The sequence below is a fragment of the Juglans microcarpa x Juglans regia genome, chromosome 5D (genome assembly GCF_004785595.1).
Source record: "Juglans microcarpa x Juglans regia isolate MS1-56 chromosome 5D, Jm3101_v1.0, whole genome shotgun sequence".
NCBI classification, from domain to species: domain Eukaryota; kingdom Viridiplantae; phylum Streptophyta; class Magnoliopsida; order Fagales; family Juglandaceae; genus Juglans; species Juglans microcarpa x Juglans regia.
In genome coordinates this window covers 32267626-32286493 of record NC_054602.1, presented here as the reverse complement: position 1 = coordinate 32286493, position 18868 = coordinate 32267626, and the positions used below count along the sequence as shown (strand labels likewise).

The following is an 18868-nucleotide window of genomic DNA, read 5'->3' as shown; positions in this document are numbered from 1 at the left end:
TACTTGACCTCTAGTTCATTTTTTTATTTTTATTTTTATTTTTCTATTCAATTTTTTAATATATTTAAATATTTTTAAAAATAAAAAAATATACCAATATACTTAAAATCACTTTTTTAATTATGAAGAAAAAAAATTTCCCGAACAGTCAAATAGAGCGGTAACAATTGGTGGGTAAAGTAACTTTTTTCATATATATAAATATATAATTAATTAACCCATCTCAGCTTTCAGGTTGATATTTTTGCAGGAAAAAGACTCGATTACTCTGGCTTAGCCGGTTCTGCTCTATGCTACTATATGAAATACTCTACCCATTCTTAACCTTAATTAAGGGTTGAATATATTTATTGAATCTATATCTCCAGCTCTACTATTATTTTACATGCAAAATTGAATAAGTTTCCGGCCTTTGTCCCCACTTCTTTACTTCTTTTTTTTTCCCAACAACAAACAAAAATGGTAGCAAAGCTTTATTACTACTTAATTAGGTGGTTACGTGTAATCATGATCACATAGACATGCATAAAATAAGCTTAAGAGACTTGTCTTTCCTTTTGCTTTAGGATCCCCGCCATACTTTTTACCTTTAAACCTGGTACTTTATGTTTATGGTATGGTTATTAGCTTTTGAGTGCTCTCGTCTTTGAGCAGTGTAAAAGGAGCCTCTTTCCATTTTAAAATGGAATCCGATTTCATTTTTTCGAGATTAAAGTGTCCAAATCTCTGTAATTAGTGCGATTTGCCCTTTTCCAAAAGAAAAGAAGAAAAATAACAAACGGATAGAGCTAGTCCGCTCAAAGTCTTAGTCATTTCAATTTTGCCATGCAATTTTACATAGTAATTTAGCTAATTGTCTATCAAATCAGGCATGGCACAGAAGATGAACCGGACCTGTAAGAGCACTGGCTTTGAGCCATATCATCTAGCAAGTCACTATACATCTAATTTGACACAAGATGCACATGCATTAGAGAGTAGCTAGGCATATAATAATGAAGTGTAATATTACGTGTACACGTGACTCTGTAGCTTTAAGCAAACAGAATTAGGAGTTGTTTGTATAGTTAAATGAGTTGATATGGTTTCAGATGAAAGTTAAATAAAATATAGTTAAAATATTATTTTTTAACATTATTATTATTTTGAGATTTGAAAAGTTTATAAATTGTTTATTATATTTTGTATAAGAATTTGAGAAAGTTGTAATAATAATATCATGAGATGAGTTAAGAGTATTTCTCAATCTAAATGAGTCTGGCTGGTTTGGATTTAGAGATGAGATGAGATGATTTTAGATGAGTTGAATAAACTATTGTTATAATATTATTTTTTAATATTATTATTGTTTTGAGATTTAAAAAAATTGAATTGTTTATTATATTTTATGTAAAAATTTGAGAAAGTTATAATGATGAAATGAAATACTTTTAGAGTCCAAACCATAATTTTAAACGTTCAAGATTTTTTATTGGGATGAAAAAGAGACTATAAATATTTTCTTTAACTTTTTAATACAATTCTATTCTACACACTATCTACATAAATTAAATAGTAATATTTGATTTATAAGATTCAAATTTTAAAATTTATCTTTTAAATTAAATTATATTAAGTTAGTATTTTCCTAAAGGCTTGATAATAGATTTTTTCTTTTAAATACTATGAGATCTGATATTCAATCCGAATTAATATTATGTGCATATTTAAAAAAAAATATTGTAAATAAATGGCTTATACTAATGAAAAAAATCGACAGCCCAATTATGTGTGAAACTTGTATTTACACAATGGGGTTGCATCATACTTTTCCAACGAGATTTTAGTAAGAGCATCTTTATTGATTTGGTCAAATGAGAAGGTTGGTTAAAATATACATAATTTATGTCAAAAATATCTCATATTGAATTTAACAAATCTAAAATAATTTAAACTTTTACTACAGTGATTGACCAAATATAGAGAACCACAATTGATTCACCAAATATTAAAATATTAGTTTCTCATTCTAGGAAAAAATACTATTTGGTTTGTAATTAAGAAATTTAGATAAAATTTTAAATGAGTTTAATCAAATATTTTTTTATTATTTTTTTTATAAGTGAAATATTTTTTATTATTAGCATTAAATGGCTTTTGAAAATATAATTTTTTTAATATTAATTTAATTAAAATATAATTATTATTAATATTTAATCAATAGAGATATAAAATATGATAAAAATAAATTAAATAAAAAAATTATTAAATTAATAATATTTTATTATTATATAGAGACTGAATAGATAATTTAATAAGAGAGTTGAATTTAAATAAAATAGGTAAATATAAAAAAATATAATATTAGTTAAATTTTAAAAATAAATTTGATCAAGCCAGAATGCTCTGAACAGATTAGAGCTCAAAGGCATTTTGTCCTGTTGTCTTGTTTTTTTTTTTTTTTTTTTTTTAAATGTTCCGAAATAAATAATATTTGAGATAAAAACGATTAAAAAAAGAACAAAATTACCTCGTAAAGCGAGAAACAAGAAAGCTACGGCTGATTTTGAGTGTTGAGAAGGGCAAACTCCCAGCCTTTCACTCATTCATTGCTCTGTTCCCGCGTTCTCACGTGCGTCATCATCCATAAAAATGTAAAAACCTATTTAACTAAATTAATAAAAGAAACACAGAACAGCTCGAAAATCCATAAAACGACAAATACATATGCAAAAAACTCTCCCACTGTCAGAAATATCTGAAACACACACAGTCAGTTGAGTTCAATTATTACCGGAAATAGCCGGTCTTCGTCCGGTTCCTCGAAACCCTATGCGCTCTCGGCCACTTCCCCATGGTTAGAGAAAGAAGAAATCTCGTTGTGCAAATGATCTGTGTGTGTTTTTGAGTGTTTGTGTGTTTGCGCGCGCGCAATATGAGTGTGCGCGTATGAAGATGCTTGGATCCATGCCCACCCAACACTCTCAAATTCTCAATCAATTCACGTATCTCCTTCTGCTTGCTGCTGCTTCTGCTTCTGCTTCTGCTTCTAACCTGTGCCAGTCTTTGCCATAACTTTTTCAGCTCAGAATAACATCATGATAGCCTCTCATTTCATCACCACCCTATCTTTTTAGCCTCCCACTCCTATTATTCTCCTCTGTATTACCCATAATACCCCAAACTCTTCACCTCTCTCTCTCTCTTCTCTTTTGGCTAGCTATGGCGGAGAGTTTTGAGCCGTACCATGTCCCTCAACAAAGTAGAAGAGATAAACTCAGGGTAGTCATCGCCCAGAACCACCACGGTGGTGTTGTGGAACCCACCTCGGCTAACCTCCAAGGGTGCGCAGGTTTGCTCCCCCTCTACGATCCCGCGCTTCTTTCCTCCGATTTGTTGACTTGCGCCAACACCGCCGCCACCGCACACAATTTCCACCACCACAACCCCCAGCTTTCGGGGCCCACAACCGAGGCTTGCAAAGCAAGTGGCTGCTCTGTCAAAGAAGAAAGCGTCAATCTGATGGGGTTCGTGGGTGGTATTATGAACGGTGCGTCGTCTTCTTCATCGGCCTCTCACCACCCTTACTTGGATCCCCAATCCTCCTTGCCTAATATTCCGAGCTCTATCCAAGAAATCAACAGTATCCCTTTTCTTTATCCTCCTCGAAGTCTCCAGAGCCTTCGAGATTTCGATCAGAGCTATAATGGTAGTGAAGTGGCCGTGTTTAAGCCAGAACCACTGTCTCTATCTTTGTCATCACATGCTACCCAACAAAGCAACCTCCCACTGGAGCTAAATCTCCAACGATACGGGTCCAGTGCAGGTGGGTATGTGATTCCTGGCGTTGTTGGTGGCAGTGCCGCGGCCTCGAACGACTTGTCGCGGAGCTCCGTGCCGCTCGGACCGTTTACTGGATACGCTTCTGTTTTGAAGGGATCGAGGTTCCTGAAGCCCGCGCAACAGTTGCTGGAGGAGTTCTGCGATGTGGCGGGTCGTGGAATTTACGCCGAAAAGATCGCGGCGGATTCAGCTCTCATGGACTCTCCCATGGAGACCCTGAGCGCAACTGGAATTGTAGAAGATCCGCCTAGTTGTGGAGATGGGGGCGAGGTTCGGAGAAAGAAGTCAAGGCTCATTTCGATGCTCGATGAGGTACACTACTTTTTAAATTTGATGGGTGGTATTGCAGTCGATCCAGTTTGCACTTGATTTTTTATTTTTTTAATTACAACTTTGCAACCCAATTGATCATCATTCTTGCATTGAATAGGTAATTAATTCTGGTTCTGTTGCGTCGATTAGTCTCCTTTCTTGCAAATTTGGCTCACAGTTTTTCGAGTTGATCTTCTTTAAAGAACGATCTTTTCTCGAGATGGGTTTTTATGAAACCTAAGCGTTGTCACTGTATAAGCAAGTTCTGGAATGTTTTTTTTCTTAATTAAATATATAAATGGTGTTAAAGTGTTTGGTTGGTCGTTCATTTAAACAACGTGCAGTCTGTGGTGTTGCATGGATAAGTATCTTTCATTTGTAATTTATAGCTTCCTCAGCTGTGTTCTTTGTGCATTTGATTCTATATCAATGAATAGATGGTCTTGGTGATCGCAAAATCGTCTTTTTGGAAAAGGAGACAGGAAGGAATATATCCATTAAGTTAGCATTTTAAAGTGTCTGACAGCTATAAAATGAGTTATACTTGGGGTTATTATCACCGAGTTTAGGGCATAAAGTGAGTGAAGGAATCCGTTTGAAATGATATATACTCCTATAAAGTGTGTAAATAAAGCATAATGGTATTCCAAAACTAAAGAGGATGAAATGATCAGTAGATGACAAGGTGTCTGCCCTCTTTATTTAATTTTATTTTTCCAGATTATTGAACTCAGTAGATTAAAAGTGCTTTTCCCTTTTAAATCCAAGGTAGCTACAAAGCAATTTCATTTAGGTTAGGTTTGGATAGTTAGTTGAGATGAGATGAGAGTTGAAAATTGAATAATATATTGTTAGAATATTATTTTTTAATATTATTATTGTTTTGAGATTTGAAAAAGTTGAATTATTTATTGTATTTTGTGAGGAAATTTGTAAAAATTGTAATGATGAGATAAGACGAGATGGGTTGAGATTAACTCTCAATCCAAACTGAGCCTTACAGAATGGGATAGAAAATAAAAAGCATTTTCCCTTTGTTCAACCAAAATTGGCACAACCAATCAGATTAACTGAAAAATTCCTTATGAGCTGTAAAGCGATTGATCCCTTCACATGGATATCTCCAATGCACTAGGGTTGTGACTTGCTATTCAATTTTGTAGGCTGCCATTTATGTTAGCCAGATAGAGATCATTTTATGTGAGTAGTTGGTCTCTCTTCTTGTCAATATTACAGCAGTGCTGGCTACGGTCCAGTCTTGTGTTTATTTGCATGTAGAATGTCCATGTGGGGGAAACATATTCTATGAGCATGCATGCATTTATCCATTAAAATAAGTTTTTATTATTATATGTAGTAGTAATAGGAAATAGGCATGTAAGACGGAATTGACTTGTTCGAAAAAAAACTAGGAACAAGTACATTCTGTCCGGTCAATGTTAGGGAATGGGGCATGTGAGATAGAGTAATTTATTTGTTCCAAGTTAAGTAATGAGGGAAGTCAAGAAAGCCACTTTCCTTCCACAGTAACGGGGCCTTTGGTTACATATTTTGATATGTGCTTAGGCATCCACATTTCTAGGAACTTGATGCATAGTAATAAATCTGGATTCCCAGGAATGTGACTAACCCACTTTTAGGAATGACATGGGACATGATGAGATTCCCAGGAATATAAGAATCTCACATTTGTTTTATTTGTATTCATCTCGTATGAAATATTTATTTGCCCCAAAATATCCTTATAAAGTGCATGAAGCCGTTTACGCAAAATATTCGAAACTTTGTAGAAATGGCATAAAATTTAATAAAGAGCTATTTATAAATTGTGATTGTCACCTAATTCCCAAAATACAGTTTGCATACAATGTTTGATTTTTTTTTTTTCCAAGCAAATAAAACCGGATCATTTTCCCTTTCTGTGGAACAAAATAATTACTTACCTTTATGTACAAATTTTGCGCATGTTCAGAATGACAAAAAAAAGGGAAAGCATTCAAATTAGAAGACAATAAAATTCAACATAGAGAAAGTGATGGAAAAAAATGACACAAAATTCCATAAAAACTACGACCGATAACATTAAATAAAACCTATGTAATTAAAAAAACAAATGAATTGAGAACTTCTTGGGATATGGAAACTCACAAGATCTTGGATGCCAAGACTGTTGCTCTTCAATCTGTTTCTTATGAGAATTCCGGCTCCTATTACAATAGTGCATCTATACATTGATCTTTTAATGAGGCAAGGAAAAATGGCAAGGATAGCAATTTTTTTGCTGTTTCTTAACCCATGAAGAGCAAACTATTTCCTAGTTTAATTCTAAAATGTCCAAAAATTAGTTGATAAACTTCTCGCTTAAAACATATTGTGGTTTGAAAGTATATATGAGTGGTAAATCCCACCTTGGGTGGTATTCAAAATGTGTTAAATTGTTGGGCCCAAATTCACATAATTGAGTACAGTGATGATATCTTATTTTAAGGTCTCGCAAGAAGGTTTCCCTTGTTTATCTCCCCAATCTGCGCCGAAGACCATGGTTTAGCTTGGGCAAAGTCTTTTGCTTTTAACATGCGGTATATGGCTCACACTGAGTCTCTGACTCTTGGAATTAGCTGCTTTTGGTGATTGCTGCATTGTAGGCAACTCTAGTGCCTATGAAAGGCTCACATACAAAGGAGTTAGGTCAGTTTGATAGAGGCTAACATGTGAGGGGGAGACTTGTTGTGAACGTGAGTGTCGTAAGTGGTGGCTCAACATTTTGCATAAATACAACACTTGGAGATCCCATAGGTGTTCATCTCCCACTATATTCTTTGCCTACCTGTTATTGTGGTCAAAGAGACGTTTAAACAAAGACAACTACCACCATGGAGATATCTAATACGTTTTGGTCTAGTTTTCACCAAATGAGACTCCTTTTTCTTTCAAGCACAGTCCTGAAACAATACCTCATAAATTCGATTGTAAAACTCTTGGACTAAATATCTGTTGTCAGGACCCTTGCCTGTCAAAAATTGATATTGAATGATGTTAAAGGTAATTTTTAACATCCAATAATGAAAGATTTGGGCTGTATGAAATGTGGATAGCTAGGGAGTAAGATGCATTATCATTTACTTTTTTTGTTTTGTTTCTTATCATTACATAGTGCCAGTTACCTCAAATTGGTGAGACCTAAATTATGATTTCCTTCCATTGTAGTATAGGCGAAGGTTCCCTTAGCCTGTAGAACTTAATAATTGCATTTACTAATAGTTATACATCTGTAAACAGGATTATAAGTTGCACTTCTAGTTTCCATATTCCCCTCATGTTACATATAAGTAGCTCGATCATTTACCAAATTTGAAAGGTAAGCTGCACTTTTGGTATCACTATATTACCTCTTGTTGTTTTAAGAGCTCTAGCCATTGTATAAATTGTATTGGTCTCCCCACTTGGGTGTCATTTTAAAGCTTACTTAGGTTCCAATCTTATCGGAAGTAATATATATATATATATATATATATATATATATGCATGTATCTCATGCAACTGATCCCATCAGCTGGGGCCAAGTGTAAGTTGGATTGAGGTGAATTTGTTTTTGCAGAAAATAATTTTGTTATTCCCCAGTTAAGGCACTAAAGCAGGTATGAAAGAGAAACACCCAACACCCCATTTTTACAATGAAAACAAGAATGGAATTGACAAGAATGAGAGAATTTTCTTAGAATAAGAAATGATTGGGGTGTCTATTGGATTTAAATATTTGAGAACAACAGTAGTGAAGTTAAATGTGAACTGCTTTGTATCATTTTTGTGCTCCTTTGTAAATGGGACACATGATGCAGCTAATTAAGCTGTCTTCCTATTTGCATTTGAATCTTTAAGTTTCTCGTATGCTTCCCTTCCTTTAAGAGTTTGGTTATGATATTGCAGCATTTTTACTGGGTTTGGGATGCGCGCCAGGATGAGTTTCCCGCTAATTTCTAGCCCCATCTATTACTAGAGTATTTTGTTTCACTGGTTTTCATTTTCATTAGGTTTACAGGAGGTACAAGCAATACTATCAACAGATGCAGGCTGTAGTAGCATCATTTGAATACGTTGCTGGGCTTGGCAATGCTGCTCCCTATGCCAACTTGGCCGTAAAGGCTATGTCTAAGCATTTCAGGTGCTTGAAGAATGTGATTACTGACCAGCTTCAGTTCTCAAGTAAGGCGCAGGGTCATGCAATGCATGGAAAAGATGAAGGTCCAAGGTTTGGGAGCACTGAGAGAGGAATACATTACCAGAGACCTGTGCACGATTCAGGATTCCTTGAGCACCAACCCGTTTGGCGGCCCCAAAGGGGGCTTCCTGAACGCGCTGTAACTGTTCTCCGGGCATGGCTGTTTGAACACTTTCTCCATCCGTAAGTAATTTAATTACCTGGTTAACATCCAAAGGAACAACAAAACGTCTCCCCTCATGTCTACCTTTTATGAGCATGTTGACATTACCCAGTTGCCATGTTATATTACAGTTATCCTACTGATACAGACAAACTAATGTTGGCTAAACAAACTGGCCTATCACGAAGCCAGGTGTGCCTTTTCTTCGTAAACTGTACTTTTATTTTCAATGTACAAAAGTTTCATCTTTATATTGATCTGAGATTATATCTAATCAATTTTGGAAACTGTTATAAGCCAGGTTTCTAATTGGTTTATCAATGCAAGAGTAAGGCTTTGGAAGCCAATGGTGGAAGAAATACACATGCTAGAAACACGGCAATCACAAAAATCATTACAGAGGGACGAACGAAGTGGCAACAGATCAAGTGATCATTTAACTTCAGCAAACTCACTTGTATCCGACAACCCTTCCACCTCTGCCCAAAGGGTTCAAGACAACCCATCAAAGCGGACTAGAAATGAAGTTCCTGATATACCTGTGGGGAGTGAGGAACCACAGCACTTATCATACAACTTCTCAAGTCATCCTCATGTGGGTATAGGTATGAGCATGGCGGGTGGAAGTAGTGGTGTTTCTTTAACATTGGGTCTTCACCAAAATAATGGGATTGGTTTATCAGAGCCATTTCCCATAAATGCAGTTCAACGTTACGGCCTTGGCCTCGACACAAGTGCTGAGGGATATGTTATGGGAGGCTTTGAGTCACATAATCGGCATTTTGGAAGGGATGTTATTGGAGGCCAACTTTTGCATGATTTTGTGGGCTGAAGATGTTCAGTTTAAGGGCTGTCTGGACGTCATTTAATTGGATCATTTTCTGACAATTCTCAGTTAGATTTGCTTTTATCATCTCTCAGGATCGAGGCTGACACAACAGTGCATGGCTGAATAGAAACCTGTTATGTTGCAAGAAGAGGTGTTTTACATCATCGCAATGTATACGATCTCTTAAAAGACCGGAAAACATAAAGTATTGGTGTAAAATTCTGGTGTAAATTTATATTATAAAAAGGATACCTTGGCATCGGCCAATCAGATCTGATTTAAACATGGCTTCAAGTTGTGCTTTCTGGTGTGAATGAAATCCCCCCCCCCCCCCCCCCCCCTAAAGGTTCCCACCTTCAGGGGTCAATGAAAAACTAGGGTTTCCTCAATTATTGGGGCCCGAAGTCTTATTTCTGATCGTCTTGATTTGGGTATGCTAAGGTTTGGAGGATAATTCTTTCAAGTACTGCTCTGTCTGTTGCCTAGGTCTTTGCTCTCACTATGATTATTTTTGGTGTATATTTTATTTTCTCTAAGTACGTTTGTTATTATAAGTAGTTTCTTCTCAAGTATGGAAGGAGTGTTTGTGAGATGGAAACGCATCTGCGTAGTACTTATAATTGAAAAGAAACAGAAGTAGTACTTATAATAATTGGAAGCAGTACGTACTCCATTTAGACTATATATATAGTTCATTGCGCATAAATATATAATTGAGATTATGGTTGATTTTCTCTGCTATGTTGGCTGGGAATCTGGGATGCTTCATTCTTGTATATATGTCATGGGATTGATGCTTATATTTACGACTAGGACTCTCCTTCCACAACAATGTTGGACAGTTGAAGGCCGATTGCATTAGTTTAGGCGTTGGGAATCGGGATTGCCCGGCCCAGTGAACCTTCGACTGTTCGTGCATGGAGACTAGAGGTATCAACAAGTATAGTGAGTGGTTAAAAGTTTTTAAATTTTATTCGAATACGAGTTTATCATTGAGTTATATTTTCTAGAAGAATTCTATGTATTAGCTATTATTCATTTTTACATTCTATACTTACAGTTTTTTTTTTTTTTCATAGGGTGGGGAAGTGTTTCATAGGGTGTAGGGTAGTGAATAATAGTTAATAAAAAGAATTTTTCTATTTTATATCTACAAATAACTAATTGAAGCGAGGTTAAACTTGTTCACAAATTTTATTTAACTTTTACAAAACAAATTCTTTATATTATATATATATAATATATATAATATAATAACTTTATCTACAAATCTTATCAAATAAAATGAGTTTTGTATAATTTATATGCACATACGACATGATATTAGATAACAATGACTATATTTGTAAAGTTTCAAGTAACATGCATATTTTATGAACATAATTTCATCTTATATTTTTAAATATTTAAAATGTTCTCATTAAAAAATTAAAGATAATATTACAAATAAAAAAAAATCAATTATTCAAGTTTAACTAGAGCTTATACAAATCAAGTGAAATTTTATATGAATTATATCATTTAATAATCAATCATAAGTTTGTGTTTATGAATGGTTCATTTGTAAAACGAATAAAGTTAAAACTCTATTTTGATTTGCCTTTTTTTTTTTTTTTTTGCAGATAAAATGAGATGAGATAAGATGAGTTGAAATAAAAGTTGAAAGTTGAATAAAATATTGTTATAATTTGTTTTTTAATATTATTTTTGTTTTGAGATTTAAAAATTTTGAATTATTTATTTTATTTTGTATGAAAATTTAAAAAAGTTGTAATACTTAGATGGGATAAGAATGATTGTGAAAACAAACGAGGTGGTCTCCAACATTCTTGAATAAATTAAGTTCATGGCAAAACCCTAGTGATAGAGCATATTCCCATTGTTGTTATTGGATGTTGTTACTGTCATTAGAGGTGGTCTCCAACATTCTTTAATGCTCTCTTCGCTTGTTCGATTAGTTTGAGCTAGAAAATCAAGAGCGGATCAATCATTAACTGTTTTATTACTTAATGCTAACTAGCTAGCTAGTTCTTGTTGATCTTTGTAATTGCTGGAAAGGGAATGCAAACTAAAACAAATAGGGCTTAATTAGAATAAAAGTATGAGATGATATTGTTGGATGTTGATGTTTAGCAGTCAACTGTAGCCAGGGAACTCGACGGTAAGTAATAGTTGATGGGGAAGATATGCATGATAGATGAGTTAGTTTTTGTTTATATGGCATTTAGCTGTACATTATATTTTTATCCAGTTTTCCTCATATCGTGTTGAATTAATAGCATTGTGCATAAATTATTAGATCAATTATTATTTTTTAAATAAGAAGTTCAAATGTTAATAGATAATGTCAATTACATGATCATTACGGTGAGATAAGAGTTTGATAAACACTTAGTATATAGTAATTATCTGATTTACACATTGAGCAAACCCTCTTGAGTTGCTTCGTTACTAGTTGAATGAAGTTGCCAAAAAAGATATCAAAAGGGTAAATTACATAAGAAATTGTTTCAAACTATACTTCATCGATTCTCAATTAATAAACCTTCTTTCTTTTCCTGGATCATAATCTCGGGTATTAAATTAGGTGATATTGCCCATATTTTTTTTATTCACCGGCGGGCGAAAAATGATTAGTGACCAGTTATTTCATACGAAAATAATTATTGTATGTCAAAATGAATATATTTTTATCGTAAATAATTTATCATCAATGCTTATTTTTTTTGTAGTCATATTGATAATATAATAGAAACTACTAATTACTGTCCATTACTAATTTTGAAAGAAGAAAAGGGAAATTTGCCATCATAGGAGCTGGGAGGAGCCATGGTTTTGGCCCCGTGGCCGGGGGCCACTACTTTTTCGTACGTTTTTTTTTTAACCTAGTGTAGTTATGCTGATTATCCCGGCCCCCAGTTTGATTCCGAATTAACTTGCAACAAAAAGTTGGATTTTTAAGGGTAAGATGAAAATGGTCATAATTTGGAGGTGAATTTGAGAATGTGATGATTGTTTGGAGGTGCTTTTTTATATATAAATTTTCCAATATTTCCTAAAAAAAATTCCAGATTTATTGTTTTAAGATTTTGGCTGACCAGTCTTTTCCAAACTGATAAATGGCAGCTTTGTTAGAAAAATATTGTCTGCAACAGGCCATATTAATTGGCATGGCAGCGCTGGACATAAAGAAAAGAAAATACAGAGTGGACAGGCCAAAATTATTTATAATACATGGTCTTGTCTCAGTGATACAGATTCTGATATAAAGGCAAGGGCTCCAACACGAAGTTTATATCTGAAAGTTTAATCTATATATGCTAATTCGTCTTTTGCTACCGATCGATTCTCCTACTGTTTGTAAACATTGGCTGCGTCATGATCATATGTTTGGCTGAACTAGTCCACACATGATCACGTTTGAATTTTCACGTAGGTAAACCTAAGTTGTGCATGCAAGTTCATTATAATACATGGGCTTTGAATGAAACTGCATGCAATTTTAATGGTGGTTCTGATTATTCCATGGCTACTAGACAGACGAGAGCGAGATATGACATCGTACGTGTAAGTACTTTTATCAAACATTTATTGTTAGTCGAGAAATACATTAAAACATGATCTTGATATGTTTTTTGCTTTAAGTTTTAAAGTTCCGATGAGAACTTTAAGAGATCTTGATATGCTTTCTACTGGTGCACGACATGATTAGGTATCCCAATTGCATTTTTGGTTGCTTGTGCCGTTGAATTAGTGGAAGTTGGTAGTGTTCTTTTTATGACCAAACTAAGAAAATATGCAAAAATGTTGTTTAACAAAACGAGCTGCACCGACAGACTCCTTTACAGGAATTAAAACAAGTAATTTAAAAAGAAATACTTTTGCTTTGGAACAAATCAAGCACAGGAATAGGACCGTCAAATCTTTTGCTTTTGCATGGATTGCTTTTACCCATTAGAAAAAGCATATTTGTAATGATTTTAGTCCATCACTTAGGCTAATGGGTATCTTATCATATATATTATCAATTCTCACCTTTCAAGGATACAAAGCTGTAGAAAGTAAAATGCTATACTCCAGTAAAATGCTTTTGCATTCTTATCAATGGATCGACCTATTTTTTCTTTTCTCCTCTTCTTCTTCTTTTTTCTAATCGCGTTGATTATTATATCAAAAAAAAAAAAAATCTATTTATCATCCATGTTTTTTATTATGTATTCTCTCATTATCTCATGATATGACATTAGATGATAGGTTTACAAGTAAAATATAATAAATAATCTTCAATCATCTAATATCACATTATAAGATAATAAGAAGATGATGAAAAAAATGATGAATAACATTACTCTATAACAAATATGAAGATGGATCGTCGTTACCGTGAAAAGAGAAGGTAGGGGAGAAGTTTGTTAAGGGGGTGTGGTATCAAATTGGCATTACTTTATGAATAAATCTTCACAACCTCCTAATACTCCACACTTCATATTTTTTTTAATTTTTAATTTTTTTTCTTTTATCAAATATTTATTATATGAATAATGAATAAAAAATTTGAAATAATTTAAAAAAATAAACTCAAAAAAAATTTAAAAAAAAAATTAAAAAATTAAAAAATTTAAAAAAATATGAAATGTAGAGTATGATAGAGGTTGTGTAGAAAAACTCTTAATTTATTGATAGTTATCCATTACCTTGTGAGCAGTTCAATTTGGTACTGATGTGGCGATATATGTATATTTTGAACCTTCTCGATCTAGCTCCTGAAAATCAGGAAGATGAATGATTTTTCCTAAATGATGGGATGGATTCAGTACCAATCCTGTGCTGCATGCAACGATGATGGCTCTTTTTAGGGAGTCTCCTTCAATCAGCTCCTCATGTGCTTTTTAAGTTGCGGTGGCTCAATTTGCAAAGATGATGGCTCCTGTGCTGCCGCTTCTTCATGATATTGCTGCACATGTGCTTCTATGCTGTGTCACGGCTACATCATATATGATATGATATTGAGTGGAGTGATTGATAGTCCCTCTGCATAGAAAACTACATAAAAAAAAATAGACTTATCCCACTCCCATCTAACAAAAATCTGAAAAGAATGAGCTGAATATTATTGGATAAGGGCAAAACTACTATGCCAGCCAGCATTTATTGTTGGCGTGCTGTTGAGGTTTTTTTATTTTTATATTTTTAAAATATATTAATATACTTAAAATTACTTCTTTAATTATTAAATTAAAAAAAAATTTTGACCAACGGTCAATTAAGGCAGTACAATTGTGAGAATAATAGTATTTTCCTATGGGATAAACGGGAGAGTAGATCTAAACTATGGATGATCTAAGCCAACCCGCTTGAGATAGGCTTATGGCCCAGGCTTTAAAGATAAAGGCTTAAACCCAAGAGATGCGTGGGCCGGAATAATTAAATTAGTCGAGTTAACTAAAGTGGAAACTGAAGAATTTTTTTGTCAATTATTTGAAAAAAAAGAAAGAAATGAAATGGTTTTTTCAACATTGAAAATTAAAGAGTTTATATCACAGGAGAGAGAAGATTTTTCTGAGCAAGAGGAGAGAAAAAGTTGAGAAATGAAAGGTTTCTATTAGGATAAGGCACACCCCCGTCCTAATATGTATTGCCTTGGCTCTGATTATTTAAGTATGACTATTATATTGTCTTGGTGTCCTATATAATGGTTGGCCTAGAAGGCGAAAACAATCCAAAATACAATTTTAATAAGTTTATATTTTTTTGAATGTATAAATTTTAATTTATAATTTATATTATATTATAATTTGAATCTAAAAAAAATTTTGGACTCAAAAAATCTTTTAGACCTAATGTGTCATTAGTTTGAGCAGGGGGCGGGACAGGATGCAACCGCACCCCTCGCACCGGTACCGGGGGGTGGGGTTGAAACTACACCCTCTGCATGGTGAGTGGCGGGGGGCGGGGTGGGGAGGGGGTTCCTCTGCCCCGCACCATGCGGGTAGCACCCCTATATTAGTAGTAATTATGAAAGCTTTACACTATACACCTCTACCTAATTAACATGCCACTTTTGCTCTTCTAAATGCTTAAATATGTGTGTGTTTAAATAGAAGTACAAAAATAATAAATCACATGTTAATTAGGTGGAGGTATATGATGTAAGACTTTTATGTAGTCTTTATCAATTTTTCTACTTACAAGTCGACGTGGAGGACATATCCTCCACATTGCTCATATGACAAGATTTCTTAGAGTTATTCTATTTAATTTTAAAACTTCTTTTACAAATCAAGTCAGGTCAAATCAACCATCTACCTCCACACCGGCTTGCAAATAGAACTTCTCTTTATGATATAAAAGAATGAATAAATAATAAAATTTTTTAAAATGATTAATGACGTAACTCATCCTTCTATGAAGACATCACTTCAATTTTTATTTAGATAATAGATAACCAAGTAATAATTGCTAAGAATTTTTTAAAAATCTATTTATAATCTTGTTATAAATGGAGGGTGATTGATGCAAGCCCAAACTAATGTGGGGGATTTGGTTTCAAATTTTGCATTTATTGTGCTGAAATACTTCAAAAAAGGTGAATATTTAAGGAGGAACATTCATCCATAGATTGGAAAATTTGAAACTCTACATTAGCCCACGATACATATCCTGACGAATATGGCCTAATGGAAGAGATAACTATTTTTATTAAATATATAGAAAATTTTGTAAACGAAGATGGTGGTGAAAGTTTGAAGTTGGAAGATGACAATGTACCTTTTGAGATAGGTAAATTACAAATTTTTGGACACAACTCCTGAGAAAATGGTGAAGAGGGAAGAGTAGGACGAAGAAAAGAGGGAGAAAACATAAAATTTTTAAGGAAAGAGGGAGGGTAGTTTGGACGGACGTTTATTCAATAAATTATTGATTTGTCTTTGTACAGTAAAGGGATAAATATGACTATCGGGTGTCTGTTCCTATAGTTCAAAGCCATATAATTTTACCTTTGGCTAATCCAATGCTGGCTTTTATATGTCAAATGAGGCAAATTTTGGATTTGATTGGCATTTGACTAATCTAATGACAGTGCTATTAGAATGTGAAATTTTTCATCATCTTCCTCACAGTTTACAGATAGGTATTTATCCACTTGCGACTTGCTTTTAAAAGATTTTTTCAATTTTAACCATTGCTTAAATTTAGCCAATCTCAATGCCTTCCTATCCTCAAGTCTACTACTTGTACTAGTTTCATCTTCGGTTGAGAAACCTGTGGGTTGCTATTGTGGACAAGAACTATGATCTTGTTCATATTTAACGTATGTATCATACATAAGGGTCAAATCACTTCTCACATCCAGTTTAAACTCAATTGTTCTTGTAGAATCATGAGCATACATTACTTCCAACGAAAACTCAAGACATTAGATCTTGTATCGAGGATCAAGAACAAGCTCAACATACAACATATTCATATTATGAAAGCTACACCAATATTTATCAAATTTTGGCTCATATTTATTGTCATTAACCTCACATGTCCTCCTTCACACTCAATGTCAATTGTGTCTTAAATTGTAACTAGTTCCATAAAAAAAAGTTACAAGTTATACATTGACCACCCAAAAAGTGCAAAGTTGCATCACGAAAGAGTAAGAAATCTCACTAACAATCTTACCTCTCAAAATCATCTTTGTTGGGAGGCCCTAACTTCTCATTCTTATCCCATCCTTATCATTGTCGTCGTTGTCGTCGTCATCATCGTCAACCTCTTCTCTAATACAAAGAAGGAACACTACATCTTTTTCCTCTAACCGCTCAAGAACCCTTTGAAGTTCTTCAGCTCTCTCCATCATATGATAGGTAGAGTTCCACTTAGTTGGTGCTTATAAACATATATGGCTTTTGCACGTAATCTCTTCAAATTGTACACATGACTTAAATGTACTCAACCTTTGTGGAGATAATTTAACATATTTCAAAACATCTTACGCCTTGGCAATAGATTTATCATACTCTTTCAACCCTTCACGAATAATCAAGTTTAAGATGTAGTCATAACATCTCACATGCAAGAATTCATATTCCAAAATAGTATTCTTCATATGCTTCGTCTTCCTTTTCAAAAAGATAGTTGCTTTGGTATTCTATTTTACATTATCAAGAGTGGTTGAAAGTATTTTTGGCCGCTCCCAATCAAGTAAATACATCTCTATTCCCTACCAATTGTATCACCTTTGTGATTTTCAACTAAATAATAAAGATGATCATTTTGTGTAGTTTCCAATTGTCATCAATGAAATGTGCAGTGAGACAGATATAGTTGATGTTTTGCACAGATATCCATGTATCCGTGTTAAGGAAAACTTGTTGCCATTGAAGAACACTTCTCAACTTATTTTTTTTCCAATGAATACACACTATAACAATATTTGAGAACCGTAACATGAGATGAGATTCCTATCCACTTTGGTTGAACAAGCATAAATATTTAAAAACCTCTCCTTAAGCAAATTTAAATGACAACTCGTCAAATCTAATTATTTTTGCGTGGGCTTGTCTGCAAGCCTCAACACTTAAGGCTATCGAGACAAGGCCCCCATTACTAGTCCCTCCATCCTTGGACTTCTAACTTAAGGTAGTTTGGGTCTTATTCGTAACATTATATGATCAAGACTTACATTGATGTTCAATGCAATACTTCATGAATTTGGTACCATTCACCTTCGTATCACATGCATAATCTGCACCAAAATAATTACATGCAACCCTAGATTTAATTGGATCACTTTTTTGTGTTCTTGTGAAGTGATCACAAACCAATGACCTAGTTTTACACCCATCACTACTACTAGATTTAGTACTTACATTGGGTGGAAATGGAGAAATTCCTTGCCCTTGTGTTTGCATCTTTAGCATTTCCTACCATAGACTTGGGAATAGTTTCTTTTAAAGCCTCTATCTAAAAGATAATAAAATAAAATTCTATTAATCAAAAGATGGATTAGTTGATATCGTTAATTATCTTGCATCCACTTGGCTTTCTTAACTTAAATAGATAGATTTTATTAATTTACTTTGTATGAAAAGACTATAATCAAAAGCGAATTTGAGCAGTACACAAAGGTTGTTATTTATGAAAGAATATTATTGTATGCTAATGCTAGGACCAAACTAAGGACTCGAAACATTGTTTTTATTTATTTACTTGTAAGATCTAAGACTAAAACATACCCAAAATTTCGGTATTGTTGCTAGTTAGTTGTTGCTAACCATTTGCAGTCACTAACCCTAAATTTATAAATTATAATATCCTATAATACAAGCTCCAAAAACTATGAAATTGTGCAGAATAAAATTGTCATATCTTATGTTTTAATCCACCTAATCGTGGTTTGACTTATCCTTGAACTATTTTATAAAAAGTAAACATATTGGTTCTCACCTCATGATTTTCCTTCAAATCCACCAAATCATGATTTTCCTTTCTTCCTTCTTCAAATTCTGAGTCTCAAATTGAAAATTACAAT

At 33.7% G+C, this 18868-nt stretch overlaps 1 protein-coding gene across 1 annotated transcript; it reads left to right on the top strand.

Moving 5' to 3' along the window:
- The first annotated feature begins 2697 nt into the window (after positions 1-2697).
- Positions 2698-9615, top strand: LOC121265336 (BEL1-like homeodomain protein 9). The gene is made up of 4 exons (XM_041168924.1): positions 2698-4134; positions 8166-8536; positions 8648-8708; positions 8818-9615. Exons 1-4 carry the CDS (start codon positions 3202-3204, stop codon positions 9346-9348), a joined length of 1896 nt encoding a protein of 631 aa, XP_041024858.1. The 5' UTR covers positions 2698-3201; the 3' UTR covers positions 9349-9615.
- The last annotated feature ends 9253 nt before the right edge of the window (positions 9616-18868 follow it).

Bases quoted from the DNA above. Each gene is read 5' to 3' on its own strand.
- LOC121265336 (XM_041168924.1), top strand. From the start codon at position 3,202: ATGGCGGAGAGTTTTGAGCCGTACCATGTCCCTCAACAAAGTAGAAGA. The intron at 4,135-8,165 runs GTACACTACTTT...CATTTTCATTAG, and splicing joins TCATTTCGATGCTCGATGAG to GTTTACAGGAGGTACAAGCA. The intron at 8,537-8,647 runs GTAAGTAATTTA...GTTATATTACAG, and splicing joins TTTGAACACTTTCTCCATCC to TTATCCTACTGATACAGACA.